The sequence below is a fragment of the Molothrus aeneus genome, chromosome 1, assembly GCF_037042795.1.
Source record: "Molothrus aeneus isolate 106 chromosome 1, BPBGC_Maene_1.0, whole genome shotgun sequence".
NCBI lineage: Eukaryota > Metazoa > Chordata > Aves > Passeriformes > Icteridae > Molothrus > Molothrus aeneus.
This window is the reverse complement of record NC_089646.1, coordinates 148,423,237-148,439,433: the sequence shown is the minus strand read 5'-3', so window position 1 is coordinate 148,439,433 and position 16,197 is coordinate 148,423,237. Positions and strand designations below refer to the sequence as shown.

At 42.3% G+C, this 16,197-nt stretch overlaps 1 protein-coding gene across 1 annotated transcript in view; it reads left to right on the top strand.

Annotated features, from left to right (window-relative positions):
* Window positions 1-16,197, top strand: part of COL22A1 (collagen type XXII alpha 1 chain) — a 207,546-nt gene that overhangs the window by 43,236 nt on the left and 148,113 nt on the right. The window contains exon 4 of the mRNA XM_066566730.1: window positions 12,533-12,644. Coding sequence (XP_066422827.1) covers window positions 12,533-12,644 — 112 coding nt within the window. The remainder of the gene's footprint in view (window positions 1-12,532; window positions 12,645-16,197) is intronic.

Genomic DNA, 16,197 nt, shown 5'->3' with positions numbered 1-16,197 from the left:
CTCCTGTGGTTTGCAGCACAGGGCTCACATTCCAGAGATGCCAGTGACTCTCTAGCTAATTACAATATCCCTGGGACTATTTATATTTGCCCACTAAAGCACGTGGTAGTATGAGAAAACTGGAGTGTCCAGGCTGCTGGACCTGCAGGACGAGCGCATTTGACCGATGTCCTCCTGGGGAAAAAAGTGTATTTGTGGTGCCTGTGTGACAGGCATTGCGCCCTCCCTTTGCACTTGGCAGTCTCCTTGGGAAGCCCCCAAGGTGCCAGTGAATAGTCCATGAATAGCTGCAGAGATTTGTGAGGGATCACCGCCTTGGGACAGAGGATGCAGAGACACAGCGGTCACCAGCAGAGACTGCCCATGCGCAGTGCTGGTGGAGCAGGCTGCTGGTGCAGGCCCCACCACTCTCCTCTCCATCCCTGGGGTTATGCACACACAGGCAGGACTGGAAGCAGCTGTGACATTTGTGAGAGATGAGGCAGAAGGATGAAACTTTAGTCACTCTGCTCTCGTGTTTTACTGTGACCCATCACTAGGCAGTGCTAATAGGACAGGGCTCAGGGCTTCTTATTTTTTCCTCTCCCCACATTTTCTCTAGAAGTCCCCCAGAAAATGTGAAACTGGACTGAGCTGAATTTGAAACTGAGTTCCTGACATGCAGACATCTGGCAATAGTGAGTGTAAGTCCTGAGAAGGAAACAGGGAAAGGAACAGCTGACCTGTAATCACAGGAGTTACGTGAGTCTCCTGTGAGCTGGAGAAAATGGCTGGACTTATGCTGTGAGGTGGATTTTGTCCTCTGGGCTGGTAGATGAGGAGTTCAGGTGACCTTACTGAGATCCTGTTGGCTCATTTTTTAGGAGTCTCTGTACAAGTCTTATGAAGAGCAGCTGAGGGAACTGGGGGTGTTTGGCCTGGAGAGATGGAGGCTCAGGAGGGACCTTATTGCTCTCTGCAGCTCCCTGAGAGGAGGGTGTAGTGAGCTGGGGGGCTCAATCTCTCACTCCAGGTAATAAGAGACCAGAGGAAATGGCCTCAAGTTGTGCCAGGGGAAGTTTTGTTTGGATAGTAGGGAAAATATCTTCACTGATAGGATGATCAAGCATTGGATCAGGCTGACCAGGGAACTGGTGGAGTCATCATCCCTGGAAGGATTCTAAAGACATTTAGATGTTGGGGCACTTGGGGACATGGCTTGGTGATGAACCTGGCAGTGTTAGGTCAATGGTTGGGCTTGATCTTAGGGATCTTTTCAACTTTAATAATGCTGTGATTCTACCATTCTACTGTGAAATAGTTAATCTTAACACTATAGCCTAGATCACTGCACTTAAAAGGTCTCTGAAGTTTTTCAGAGGTTGACAAATGGTTCACTTGTGTTCAAAGGCATTTTAATATCCAGTAAGTCTAAAAAACAGGTCAAGCAGGCCAATAATTACCATTAAATCATTTGTGGTTTCTAAGCATGGCCACTGCAGGCCTGTGGGCTGGCTGTAAACTGTGCATGCCCAGTGTCCAGACGCACCAGTTATCCAACATGGGAACCTTGGTTTTTCTGGGATTTGTGGTCAGCCAAAGAATTTCCCTTCTACAGGAAACTGAAGAATTGGTGAGTGAAAATGCACAGTCACCCCAACAGGGAGTAGGGAGTCACCAAATTGTGCATTGGATTAGGAGCCTGGAAATACTGGAGCATCCTCTAAAGTATGCACAACTAGGGTGACACCAACAGAGCTGGGGTGATTTCTTTGAATTAGAAAAAAAGCGTGTTTTAAATTGATCTTTTTTTTTTTAATATGGTCAGAGATGTAGCTGTTACACAAGGCCATGGGTCTCAATGGATTCCTGACACAGTGAATGACCTGACAGTATCAGGTCTGTCCTGGAGCAGGTAGCCTGGCTGAGCTTCTCAAAAATGTCAGAAAACATGGAGATGGAAAGCTGAATTTACTTTAAAATGTGCTTCTGCGGGAAGTAAACTGGCAACAGCAGAGCAGTCCCTGTGAAAGCCTTCCTCTAGTCTGAGTCCCAGCAGTAACAAATTCTGACATCTGCATTCACAAAGAAGGTTTAGCAAGAGTTAATAATGCACATGAAAGTGATTCTTTGATTGGTAGGATTTGCTTTCTCCTAGAAGTTAAACAATCTAGGTAGTTTTCTTATTCCAGTGCATTTGAGATTGATGAAAAGGAAATAAATTCAATTTTGACTGTTCGTAGCCCAAGAAGCAACTAATCCTTTGGCTATAAAAAGACTAATAGCTTGTCTAACTGTGATATACTTTTAGATATTTTTCAGTCCAAATATTTTATATTAGTTCTCCTTCAGAAACCATCCCATGGATTTTTGATCAGTGCAAGCTTTCTGTTTATTGTGGACACATGAGGGGAAGAAGGAATATCTAGAAGGAATATATTTATTATATAGAAGATATATATTATTCTATATATTATATTATATAATATTTATATATTTATTATATAGAAGATAATATATTATTATATAGAAGAAAAAGAAGGAATATATAGAATCTGAACAAAATACTTCTAATTCTTGGTGTTAAATTAGTCTGTCTGATGAGAATTCTCTCTGATGACAGCAGTGGACAGGTTTTGAGGTAGGTCTAATCTGTTTTGTACTGGTCACCAGGCATTAGCAACCATGACAGTCTCCTAAAGAGTGGTCCCTACCTGCTTTTGTGTTACTCCTTGTTCATCACACCTAAAATGAATAGAAATATTTTTTTTTTCATGAACAGCTTATTGGTTGAGTTTTCCTACAGCCCAGGCAGCATTACAGGGAGAATCCAGCAGGTCTTAGTAAGATGCTTTTCCTTAAATGTATTTTCTTACCTTAAAAGTAATACTAAAATTAAAAAGTAATTGCTTGTACTGAGGTCCTGCCTTCCCCACTGCTATCCCAAGGGATGACTTTCCAGATGTGCAATTTTATGGTTTTCTGGAGGAACACAGAGCACCTTGACACCTGAGGAACTCAAAAGAGGCTTTCAAAATTGAGGAACTAATTAAAACCAGAACCTAATACAAATAGTCTCAGGTAATTCAGCTGGTACAAGCCTATCTGGCACACAAAGGACATCAAAGGAGTAATGAACTCCTGTTTAATCTTGTAAATCACTGGAGCAGGAAGGAGCTGAAAGAGGGCCTGTGGCACCAAGCCGAGTGTCCATTATTGAGAAAATGGAGATGACTTCAACACAAGAAAAGCCTTCAGTAATGAGCCAAAGAGTTCAGTGTCAAAACCAGCTTTCAGTGTTGTTCAATATGCCACTTGCAACTGTTTGAAAACTGAAGAGGCAGAAGGGTAAGAGAGAAGCAGGGGACAGATGCAGATAAACAGAACAGTGCACCACATAAAGTGTTGTGCTATTAACATGGGATCAGGTGTTGAAAGGTGCTGCCTCAGAGGCAGCTGCTGTATACATTATACATGAATTTATTTCCTGTTTTTACAGCAGGCTGGGGGTTAGATTACAACAGCCTTTACACAAGGTGGGGTGGCTAGGACTGTGTATCTACTTACTTGCTTCTTTTTTTTTAATTCGCTCTCCTATCTTTGGCATAATTTTCTTACTGGTTTATATTTGTTTTATCTTTCCTGAAGTGTTATCTTTTCTTCCTTGTGTAAAGATACCAAGTGTTGTATTTTTCCCCTCTGTTTTGGCTGAAACTTTAGACTGATGTTTTTGAAAGAGTGACCCCATATTTCAGTTCAGTGACTGCCTGTTCACCTGCCTCACTGCCTCTGGAAGATTGTTCCTTTTTGAAGTATAACTCCATTGTACACCTCAAATAAGATTTCTGCTCCTCATAACCCCAAATGTGATTGCTGCTCGAGCTGAGATCAAACTCCTTTTTGTGGTCTGCATGGGACTCTTGTGGCTTGTTCCTTTCCTGGGGCCAAGGAAAAGTAGAAATTGTGTCTTCCAGTGCTGGGAAGGACAGTAAGCAAACCAGGATCAGTAATCCAACAGCCTGGGTGGTGGCATCATGTACCAGGGGTAAATCTGATATATAAATTTTATAAAACTGAGACCATCTGAAATGTGTTTTAAGCCTTATTGAGTATGACCTAGAAGGTACTAGGCTTGCTGGAAGATATCTCTTTCATGCTGGGGTAAGACCTGTTCCATCTGCTTCAGCAAAACCTCATCATTAGCTTAAGCTCTTAGCTGCTCTCCCTGCTGGAATATGGGGATCTGGTGAGAAGAAAGTTGGGTCAGCATGAAGTGCTGCTTGAATCCCAGCTGGAACATAAGTGGAGAAAAAGGTTAATAGCAAGAACCTCTTTAAAGCACTCTTGAGACCCTTAATCTATAGACTCTGGAAAGTTTATAGTTCCAAAATTCCCTTGCAAGCTTCTTGTAAAATTTAGCTAACTAATTTTTTTAATGACCTGTTCAACTCATTTCGTCATCAATGCAGTGCTTCATGCAGGGCTTGTGGGCAGCCAATAAATCTCTGATTTGGTCCTCCAGAGGTTCAGTCCTTAATGTTTTGGGGGTAAGTCAGGGAACCCCTGCTGACTGATGATGATGAATCAAACTTCTGGGAGAGCTGAATGTGGTCTGAATCACCAGTGCTTAAATTAACTGCTTCTTTTTCCATCTTTTCTGGAGAGGTGTAATACAGTGAAATAAACAGGGCAAGAAGACAGAACTCTTATCCTTTGTAAGCCTTTGGAAATAATTTCTTCTGACAGCCAGAGACAGTTGGAAAAAAAAATTTTACAAACATTTGCAATGGCACAGGTCTGAGCAGTGTGAGCTGCAAGACTCATGCACCTGCTCTGGTGCAATGCCTTTGATACTGTGCTGCATGACAGGCTTGTCTCTAAATTGGAGAGACATGGATTGGGCAGGTGGAATTGGATGGGCTGGCATTCAAAGTGGCATGGTCAATGGCTTGATGTCCAAGTGGAAACCAGTGGTGAGTGGTGTTCCTTGGAGTTGGTGTTGGGGCTGACACCATTTGCCATTTTTTTAGGGACATGGACAATGGGATTGAGTCACCCTCAGCTTTGTTTGCTGAGCACACCAAGCTGTGAGTGCAGCCACACACTGGAAGGAAGGGATGGCATCCAGAGGGACCAGGAGATGCTGGAGAGGTGGGGCTGAACCTCATGAAGTTCAGCAAAGCCAAATACAAGTGAATCAGAGCAATCTCAAGACCAAATCCAGGCAGAGAATGTATTGATTGCAGCCCTTGAGGAGAAGTACTTGGGGGTGCTGGTGGATGAGAAGCTCGACATGTTTCAGCCATGAGCACTTGCAGCCCAAAAAGCCTGAAGTGTCCTGGGCTGCATCCAAAGCCCTGTGGGCAGCAGGGTGAGGGAGGGGGTTCTGCTCCTTGATTCTGTCCTCGTGAGACCCCATCTGGAGTGCTGCATCCAGCTCTGGGGTACCCAACATAAGAAGGACATGCAACTGTTGGAGAGAGTCCAGAGGAGGCCACAAAGATGCTCAGAGGGCTGGAAGAACTCTTCTGTGAAGACACGCTGAGAGATCTGGGGATGCTCAGCCAGGAGAAGGGCCAGGGAGACATTCTTGCAACCTTTAAAACTTAAAGGGGGCTGAGAGGAAAGCTGGGGAGAGACATTTTAAAAATGCATGTGGTGATCAGATAGGGGTAAATGGCTTCAAACAGGAAGAAAGTAGGCTTAGATTAGATGTGGTCAAAGATCCTTTGAGATGGACACTTCAGTGAGATCTTAAAATGTGGTACTCAGTCAGCTCTTGACAGGGTTTCTTTTCCTGTGGAGGAAGAAATGTCAGGAACAGCAAAAATGCTGTAGCAGATAATGGCTACTATAACAATAACAGCAACACATTCTGAATAAAGTAAATAATCTCTCCTTTGGGATTTGGACTCTTCTACTCCAGCTCTGAACTGAACCACATCTTGGCTGTCCAGAAATAGCTGCTTTCAGCATAGAGCACTGTGGAAGACAAGGATGCCAAATGTTTAGATACAAGAGAAAAAAAAACCTCCTCTACACTCTGCCTTGACATAACTGATTGCTAGACCCATCTCATTAAACCTTATTTTATGGCATGAAAGCATATTTTCCCTCCTTTTTTACAGTATATATTAGCACAGAAATTAATTAAGATAACAGAAACGAGGGCTCCTTACAGTGGCAATAACCTTGCAGACCACACTGGACGAGTTGAACACTGAGAGCATACAGGCTCTCCCCCGAGGGCACAGGAAATCTGTGAAAATTAACTTTCAAGAGTGAAAAGATGTCTGACAAGTTCATGTATGTGCTGAAAGCCTCCCAGGTGTTACTGTTTTTCATAGGAATTCACACACTGAATAAAGCTCAGTGCCATTGACCATCCTCCAGTAAAAGCAGCATGAGCTACTTTATCACAGGCTGTGCAGATTGCTGTTCTCTGAAGTGTCAGTGAAGCAGCAGGTGATGACAACTCCCCTGATCGTGGCCATTGGTGACACTTCATCAATGCATTGACAAGGTTGACAATTCAGCTGGGAGTTTGAGCAAGAGCAGAGGATGGAGCATTTCCTGTAAAAGCTGCTTTGTTTGATATTAGTGCTCATGGCTGGCAATCCACCGTAGTAAATACATTCCAGACACCACACTCGAGGCTGTGATGTCCTTTCCTGCTCCCTTTCTCACTTTCCACGTTCCTCTCCAGGCTCTTGTCTCCCCAAAAACTTTCACAATTAGAAGTAGCCCAGTTGTTCCCCCTGTGAGTGTTATCTTGGGATCCTTGGGGACACAAAGCAAGAGACATTTTTTCAGAAAGCTGCTTTGGGCAAAACAAGAAGTCAATGACTCTGTCCTGCTCTGAGAAGCCTTTCCAAAGGTGCTCACTTCTGTGTTTTCTGGCTAATAAAACTTATATTTTTTGCTCTCTTCTTCTGTTTTTTGTGGGGTTTTTGCCACGAAGACAGGAGACTCAAGAAAATCTCAACCTGCACAACAGCTTTTACCATGCTGCCCATATCAGATCCTTCATGGAGCCAAGCAGAAATACAGCCCATACTCAGGGCAACCAACCATAGCCCCTTCAAATAAAAAATCTTGAAAAAACATTGTAGGATCACAGACTCAGTACAGAGCTGTTGGATCACCCTTTGGCCATGCTTTGAGGTGTTGGGTACACTGTGGACATTTGTCCTGTAAAAGAGAACCTGGCTGCATGTTGCAGTTAGATGATGTATGAATTGTCCAGTGCCAAGTTTTGCCATCTTCTCCCTGAAACAGAAAGATCTGGGTGTGTTTTCTGATTCTGGAAAACAGGCTGCTTCCTGTAAGGGGGTTATAACTCTCAGGCAGTGAGACATTCGGCTGATTTGATCAGCAGAGCAGTGCATAAGAAATTACTTTTCAGGCCAAGTATGCTGTTACAAATCTGAGTTTCTCTTTCAGCTCACTGTTTTAATTTTAATATGGACTAGGGTCTGCTGGCTTTCAGGAGATGTAATCATGTTAGAGGGTTTCAGTGGCCACATATTGTTTTAGAAGCTCTAATGAATTAAGAGGCTTAAGATCAAAGAGCATTTATTAAATGCCATGTTTATGGCATTACTGATTAAGCAGTTTATGAGCCATTTGGGAAACCACACCTGCCCTACTATACAAAAAGCCACCTTTTAAATCAAAGCAGCTGAGAACAGGAAAATCCTACCCTTTCACCCTGTGCTTGGGCATGTGCAAGAGGTAACAGCATCTTTGCACTGGCTAATTTAGGCAGGTCTGTTCTTTCCCATCCACTTGCAGAGCGAACTGGGAAGTTACATGTGGCATTTCATTTTCCATATGCTACTGACAATGTGGTGCCTCCTTGGTGGTGGGAAAACCAAAGAACAGACAATTTCTGCTGTAACTCCAGCACAGAAATGCTGTGTGACACATTTAACTCTTTGGGGAAAAATCTCACTGAGCAACTTTTACTGCACTGTTAGTGAGCAAACACTGCCAGGTAAAATGTTCTGGTCAGGTGTTGCAGAAATGATCACAGCATTGCTTACTTTTTACATTTATATTGTAATTCAAGGCTAAAAAAGTCAAAAATAAAACTTCCATACTGTCTCCCTCACAATCCCAATTCCTTTCCTAAAGTCCAGGGAACATAATCCATGCAAAGGGCTTCCAGGCACACAAAGTAAACAAAATGGCAGTAATAATGGTAGTAATATTAGTACTAACAGTAGTAATACTGCTAGTAGCTGTAATAGTGATGATAATAATATATTTGCTTGTCCTTCAGCTGAAACAATCTTAGAGGTTCTCTTAATTCATAAATTCATTTGGAGGTTTGCCAAGGTATGTGTGTTTCTTTGTATGTTCCACTTGGGTAATCTGCTTTGAGTACTTTCTCAGCTCAAATAATAATATTTTAGGTTTGCTTCTTTCTTTGTTCTTCAGAAGAGATTTTGAAAATCACAGCTGGTTAATCAAGCTGAATTTAAAAATCTGCAACCTTTATGCAATTCTGATGGCAAATAAAGCCATGTGAATATAAGTTATGTGGGATTTGTTAGTTTCTGTCCTCTTTACCTCTGCTTTACTCCCTGTACAAAGAGGATATCATTCCCTGTAGGCAGAATGCATGTGAGACAACTTCATTAAAAAATCCTGTCTGAGCTCCCTTTTTGCGGAAAAATGGAGGCACTTCAGGTGGGGATTCAGCCTGTCTTCAAGATGAGTTGTCTTAATTACTTTTAAATTTCTCTGCTGACTCACAAGGAAACTGAGGAAACCTCCATCCATCATATGTCTCCTTTTCAGACAGCTAAAATTAGTTGAGATACATCTCATTCTTGGCAGAGTTCTTAATTTTTTAGTGTATGGCCTGATGACAAATTTTCTGTAATTCTATTGAAATCTTTCAGCAACCAAAGTGTCCCTTACCTTTAAGGGCTTTGGTTGTAAATAGAGTATCCAAGAGTGGAGGTTATCTCACCAGCTGGCCAATATTTAAATTTGGCACAGAATAAATTAATAGTGTGATTAAAGTTAAAAACCCTTTGCTTTTGAGTGTGGCCCTAACGACTTAACTTTTCCCTGGATCTACATTTAATTTTTCAAAGAGCCATCCTTGTTCATCAATTAATTAAAAATAGAGAAATCAATTTTTAATTTGCCAATCCATAGTCTGAATAAAAGAAAAGAACACTATTATGATTTACTTTCGTGCTTTATCCAATCCTAAATGTAAATGGAATTATGTTGTAAGAGCATGACTTATTTTCATTACACCAAATTCTGTTTGCAAAGTAGTTTTGATAGCCGGGTTTATGTTTCATGGTATTATTTGGGCTTTTAAAAGTGGATTTTGATAGGAAATTCAGGAAAAATAGAGGAAGAGATTGAGTGAATCTGATGCTTGTTTCCACTGGAAAAGCATACCAGTGTGCACAGCTTCAGAGCTGCTCATGATGTGAATGTTCATTTGAGTTGCCAGAGAGATCAAGAGCAGCTTTAGGTCTGAGCTAATGATGGGAAAACTTGGCAGGAGCTTCTTGTCACTGTATCTTGCACTTGTGCATTTTTAGCAAGGGAGCTTTACAAGACCTGTGAAATGAGCAGGATTTCACAGCTTGGGGCCTCTGGTGAGTGGACATTAGGATGTCACCTGGGCAGCATTTCAGCCTTCTCCATCCACAGCTCCTCTCCTGTGAATGGTCAACAATTTCCTTGCCCAGTCAGAGTGGTCTCTCCCTGCCAGCAGCTCTCAATTATTTCCCTCAGCTCCTGTGGCAGTGTGGATGAGGGATATGTACTGAGTGGGGGAATGAGTGTATGGACAAGTCATGGTGTGGTTTGTGACAGCCAGGAGGGAGCTCTCATGTTCTGGTGGGGCCTGTTTTCCCTGATTTACAGCTGCAATCCTGGCTGATTGCAGTCTATCAGAGGGGTGTATCACTGGAGTTGCTGCAGAGGTGATTATGAGGTGCAGACATGAGGCCCTGGAGCACTTTAACTGCTTTATTTGCCCTCCCAAGTGCCCAGTAATAGCTGAAAATAGAGTGGACAAAAAGGAAAAGCTGTTGACAGCAAGGAAAGTTACTGTAATACTAAAGGGCTCAACTTGGCACCAGACAGCCATTTCTATCTTTGCAAACAATTAAGATTATATGTCCTCAGAAGAAGCAATTTCTTCAGAAAAACAAACAGAAAATGATGGAAGCTTTATATTTTATTTGCTTTTTGCTACTTTGATTTGCCTAGGTACTGGCCCAGACAGGTTTTTGCACCTATTTATTCATATAAATGTGAATAATAAGAATAGTAAGATAATATCATTAGGAAGAAAAATATCATTAGGTTGGTGCCTTTTCCTGTTGAAGCTGTTTTCAAGCTCTGCAGTGCTTTTCAGCCAGAAAGGTTGAGGAGGACAACTAAGAAACCCAAGAATCTTCAGGCCCAATTTCATCACATAAAAATGTTTATCTATCCTAGAAAAGTTTCAAGAGCTCGCTAACTGAACAAAGTTGAAAGAACTGCCATAGTTTAAAAGCAATTTATCCAAATAAGCTACACTTATGTCACCAGGTTTGTGTGCTGGAATTACAAAACCAGGAGTTAATGTGTGCAATTGTGCATGTGTGAGGGGGAGATAATGTTGGAATAGCCTGAATAAAATTAAAACATATATTCTCTGCTCAGTTGCTCATAACCTGCCTTTTACAGCGCCTTTGCCTCTAACTCCATAGTGTGTTTGGTTCTGGCAGTGGCTGATAGTTTGGATTTGCACCCTGTGGAGCCAGTTTGGAGCTAAAGCAGGATGTTTGCATCCGCACAGTTCTGCATCTCCAGGAACTGGATGCATTTGTGGCACCATTGTACCCCCACTGTCCCTCTCAGGGTTTAGCACCTGGGAGTTCATGTCAAAAAATCGTGTTCCTTGTGCCTGGGACCATGTTGATGCTGGAGCTGCATAAACTCACTTTTGGGTTAAGCTTTAAGCTTAAGATTAAGCTAAATCTTTAGCTTAAGATTGAGCTAAAAATACCTTGTTAGAACAAAATCATAAGCTTTAGGCAACTGTCTTCCACCAAGATTAATAGCTCATGATAATGATAATTTGATTGGACTAAGTTGTACTAAAATTATATGAAAAACATTTGTGGTTAAGTTTCTTGGACAAGGAGTTTTCAGTTAAGGCTCGGACCATTGGAGTAGATACACAGTTGAGGTCCATGAAGAAGATGAGAGGGCTGGAACACCTCTGCTGTGAAAAAAACTGGAGAAAGTTGGGGATGTTCAGCCTGAAGAAGTGAAGGCTCCAGGGGAACTTTCTCATGGCCTTTCAATATATGAAAAGGTCCTGCAAGAAAGAAAGAGACCTTTTATCAAGGTCCATAGTGATGGGACAAGGGGCAACATTTTAAAACTTAAAGAGGGTAGATTTAGATTGGAGATAAAGAATTAAATTTTTACAATGAGGGTGGGGAGACACTAGGCCAAGTTGCCCAGAGAAGCTGTGGATGCCCCATTCCTGGAAGTGTTCAAGACCAGGCTGGATGGAGCTTTCAGAAACCTGATCTAGGGCAAGGTGTCCCTGCCTGTTGGTGATCTCTGACCTGGCCAGCAGTGGAGCAGCCAGGGATGGGTCAGAACAACACCCCTGGGGATCCACGGGGTGTGCAGGGAAACGCTCCGGTCTCAGGAGCACCACGGTGGTGTGGCCGCGTGGTGCAGCAACAGAGGAGAGACAGGTGCCACTGAAGTGCCAAAACTGCAGATATTTATTAAATAAATAAATAAAAGGGGCACAAACGAGGGTGCAAAACAAAACATAAGATTTCAGAATTTTCTGAAACATTCTGCTTCAGAAGACCCCGAAGTGGGGTTGACAGATATATAGAGTCTCACAGAATGTTCTGGAAGCCTTCTGGCCAGTCAGAGGCTATTGATCTGCATGGCCACTCCCAGTCAGTCCCAGAATCCTTTGTTCTTCATGATGTTATCCATTGTGACGTCTCCTAAGAGTTGGTGTTGGTACTGGGACATCGAACACTGACTCTCTGCAGTGTGGTCAGCTCTCGGCCCATCCTCTCCAGGACAAGCTCCCACACCTGCCCATAGCAGAGGGGTTGGAACAAGATGATCTTTCAAGGTCCCTTCCCACCCAAAACATTCTGTGTTTTCTCTTATTCTATGAATAAATGTTTCAGTCTGCACCTCTGCATTTTTCTGCATGGGAGTTAATGAATTATGCAGCATCTTCAGGATGTTGTGGCAATGCAAAAATTAGCTACTTATTTCTGGAAAACTCTGTTCAAGCTTGTGACAGATTGAATTTAAGCTTGGTTTTGAGTTTTTGGGTTGAGAGGATTAGATCATATCAGAATTTTGTTTGGCTTTTCCCAACAAGAACAAGGCTCATTTCTGAAGTGCTGTTTGTAGGCTAAGAGATCCATGTAAGTACAACTGGAGGCATGTCCCACTACCTGATTAATGTCTTTAATTTCTATTTCTGTAACACATAGGATTGATTAATGTCTTTTATTTCTATTTCTCTAACACATAGGATTTGACCTGATGGATTCATTCAGTGTGAAGCAGATTTTTGGAATGAAAGAAGATGGGATTCAGAGTGCTTATGTACGGCTTGGAAGCTTTCCTGTTGTTCAGAAAACTGAGTGAGTACTCTGGGTTTTTACTTTATTTCCATCTGAACCTCTGCCTTACATTATTTGGTTTCTCTAGGTTAACTTAGTAGTAGTTATCTGGTACCTACAGATACATTTCTGCTTGGAGCAGCTGTTTCAGTTCAGCTGGCACAGAATATTCACAGCGTGGTCAGGAGTCTCAGCCGTCACTGCAGGCTCCATCCTGGCAGAACATGAGTTGTGTTTGGTGTAGCTCAGTGATTCTGAGGAGCAGTATCAAGACATTCACCAAAGAACTTAGGGCTACCTAAATAGCTTCTGAAGGGAATATTGAATATTTCACTCCCATTGAGATAGAAATGTGCTAAACACAAGAGACCACTTGCTGCTAGATGCTGTGACCAGTTAGCAAATACGGATTCTGGCCTTGTAGAAGAATGAGTAGTTTTTAATCCTGTGTCAATACAGAGTCAGTCCTCGGAGTGCTTTTAGGACCTAAGGCTGCCAGTTGTGTCACAATTTATCCCAAATGGTTCTTTGGGTTGTCACTTGAGCCCTGCTAGCATTAGCCTTGAAAAGAGTGAGTGCATAATTTCACTGTGTAACTATGAGCCATGGATTGAATTGTCATCATTAACATTTTTGCAGTAAATTTCTCAGTGCTGGTTTGAACTTCAGCTTAAAAAATCAATAATACTTCTTTTCTTTCTTATGGATGAGGGCTGGTATTTTTTATTCTGTTTTTAGCTCTTTTTCTCAGCTTTTTGAGATTGTCCTATGAATTACATTTACTTGATTTCACAATTTTTTTTTCATCCTGGAACCAAAAGGATGTGCTCTTTTTCCTCCCCTTCTTTCTCCATGTTAATACAATTAAAAAAAAAATATTTACTGAGAGGAAAACTGTTTTCTCTAGAGTCCATAAATGGTATCAAGTCTAAGGGTAAACAGAGTCAAGATCAGTGATCTGATTCAACACAGCCAGCTAAAAACATCTTAGGTTTGGTGTATTTATATAACTGGTCTGAGTGTGGATGGAAATAAACCATAAACCTATTTCACCTGGATGGTAAGAAACCTATTTCATTTGTCTGACTGTCATCTCTGGGTTCTGGTGATACTATGAAAAATTGAGCAATTCTTGGAGTATAAACAGGAACTGTCAAGTATGGCTGATAATCTTCATATCACACAGCTCAGTCTCCACTGCTGTTGTGTCCAGCCTTATTTTCCATAATTCAGTTGGTAGATGCAGTCTCGTCCCACGGCCACTGGAGCTGACGGGGCTGGCTAGCCGCTCCCGGAGTGACCGGTGGAGACTACAAATCCCACCACTCCCAGGTCCTCTGCGAGAACCCCTGGGTAGTGGCTCCGTCTGCGGCGTGGTGACGCAGGTGAGAGCAGGACAGCGAAGGAAGGAAGGAGTGGACACGTGTGTGGATGCCAAGGCGCTTTATTGACCCAGGCGGGGCCAGTAACGGTGTCAGGGAAAAACCATTAGGGAGGCACTGATAAAGGGGAAAGGTGTAACGGAAGGAGACACGAGGGACCAATGAACGAAGCCCAGGGGAGGAGCGAGGGACACAACTGAACCAATAGGAATGGCCCAGGGGAGGGAAAAGGCTCAGGGGACAAATCATATGTTAGGTAAGGGAAGATTGATGTAGAAATTTCTCGAAAGGAAAGGGGGTTGGTTACATTGAGGGACAGGTAACTGGTGGAAGGAATGAACCATTAAGAGGGAGAACATGGGGGGAACTGAGGGTCAAACCAAATTCTTAACTTATAAAAAATAACCAACTTTACAATAAACCCATATACAACACACAATGCTACAGGTAGAAATGGAGTGAATGACAGTTTGAAGATCTGTGAAGCAAGTGTGATGGTGAGAAATCCAAGAACTGCAGTGTAGAGGGGTAAAATTAAGAAGCAGCCAACAACTGAAGGGATCATTCTCTGTGGGAACCTCTGGGAAATCAAAGCTTGGTAAAGGGTCATGGTAGGCTGAAAGGCAGTGGCTACTTGGCATCAAAAACCAGCAGGGAAGAAGGGCATGCTTTTAAGGATGAATCTAATTAACCACTGCAGAAAGCACAGATTACAGAGAGTTGTCCATTTGAATTCCTTTTTCAAAGTGAGGGTTGAAGAACTTTTTTGGTGTTTGCTGTTTCTGTTGTTGTTTTCTCAGAAAGACTGAGGGAGTGAAGCCAGACCAACCAGCTATGATGGCTTTCCATCTGCTCAGATTGCACCCATTTATTTGTTTTTGCTTTTGCCCTTAAAATAAGCAGAATATTTTATCACCCAGGACAATTAGAAGTAAAACATCCCTAATTTGTAGATAGAAGTGAATAAAATTCCTTTTGAATTATTCTGAAACATGGAACTTGAGGAGGATTTTCACATTTTCAGCCTTATGTATTGTAACTTTCACACTCCCGTGGTTTGGGAATGAACCCAAATGGGTATAACACCATGGAAGGTGTTTGCATATTTGGTTCATTTCAGCATTTGTATGCCAGGACTCTGAGATGCTGCATATGGGGTCATTGCTCACAGAAAATGAAACCTTGTAAAGCTGCTCAAAACCGATAACTGGAATAATAAACCAAACAAAAACATCTGTCGTGGCTCACAGATAACCTCCAGCAATGTTTAGCAACTGATAGCAACATCTCATAATTAGATACAAAATCATTGACTGAGTAATATATGTAATTCACTTTATTATCTGCTTAAAGGATTTGTATTCTTTTATACAAGCAATAGTACTTTTACAAAGTGCCAGATTAGCTGTCTGGGAAATGTGCCTACTCATCTTCTGATCTGTAACCTACAACTATGAACTTACTTCCTCTTTGTGGTGAGGCATCATCTGTGAGCAAACAAACCCAGCAGACAGAGCTTGGCCTCAGTCAAGGACCTGATCACTGAGGGCCTCACAGGGCTCTGAAGCTGTCTGAAGACTGGCCCCAGAATCTGGCTGGTGTTTTTTCCCACTCCTCATGTAACTGAGGCTGTCCTACTGCTTGTTCATGGCTTCTCAGTGGATGTTCTGGCCAAAACTGTGCTGCAGACTACTGCTTTTGGATGCTCAGACTTGTTTCTCATTACTGGTGTCTTGCCTAATGCCAAGATTTTGGCTCACCCTTTTGATCTGCATCTCCTAGCTGTGACTCCAGGGCTTTCCTGCTGGCCATGTCCATCCTCAGGTTTCTCTTGCCTGGTCTGGTTCTGCCTGACTTGACCACCACCTCACACAATTACCTGATGCTTGGCCAAGCTTCTGGTTATGATCTATTTGCTCTTTATATTGGCACAGTGTTGTACCAATATATGCAGAGTCTTGTGTTGTTTAGGGCATGATACCTTGGTGTGTTTTTCTGTGTCTCCTGATATCAGCTTTGACTTCAGTCAGCTACCTTAGGTTTCTCCATGAGCTCCTGCCCTGGTCTCACCATTTGTCCCCTTTCAAGAGAAGAAATTATACAAAAAGCCACCAAAAACTCCCATACTGAACATGGAACCTGTTGAAAAGCTTCATTTTTTTCTTACTTTTCCCAAACGAATATTGCATATT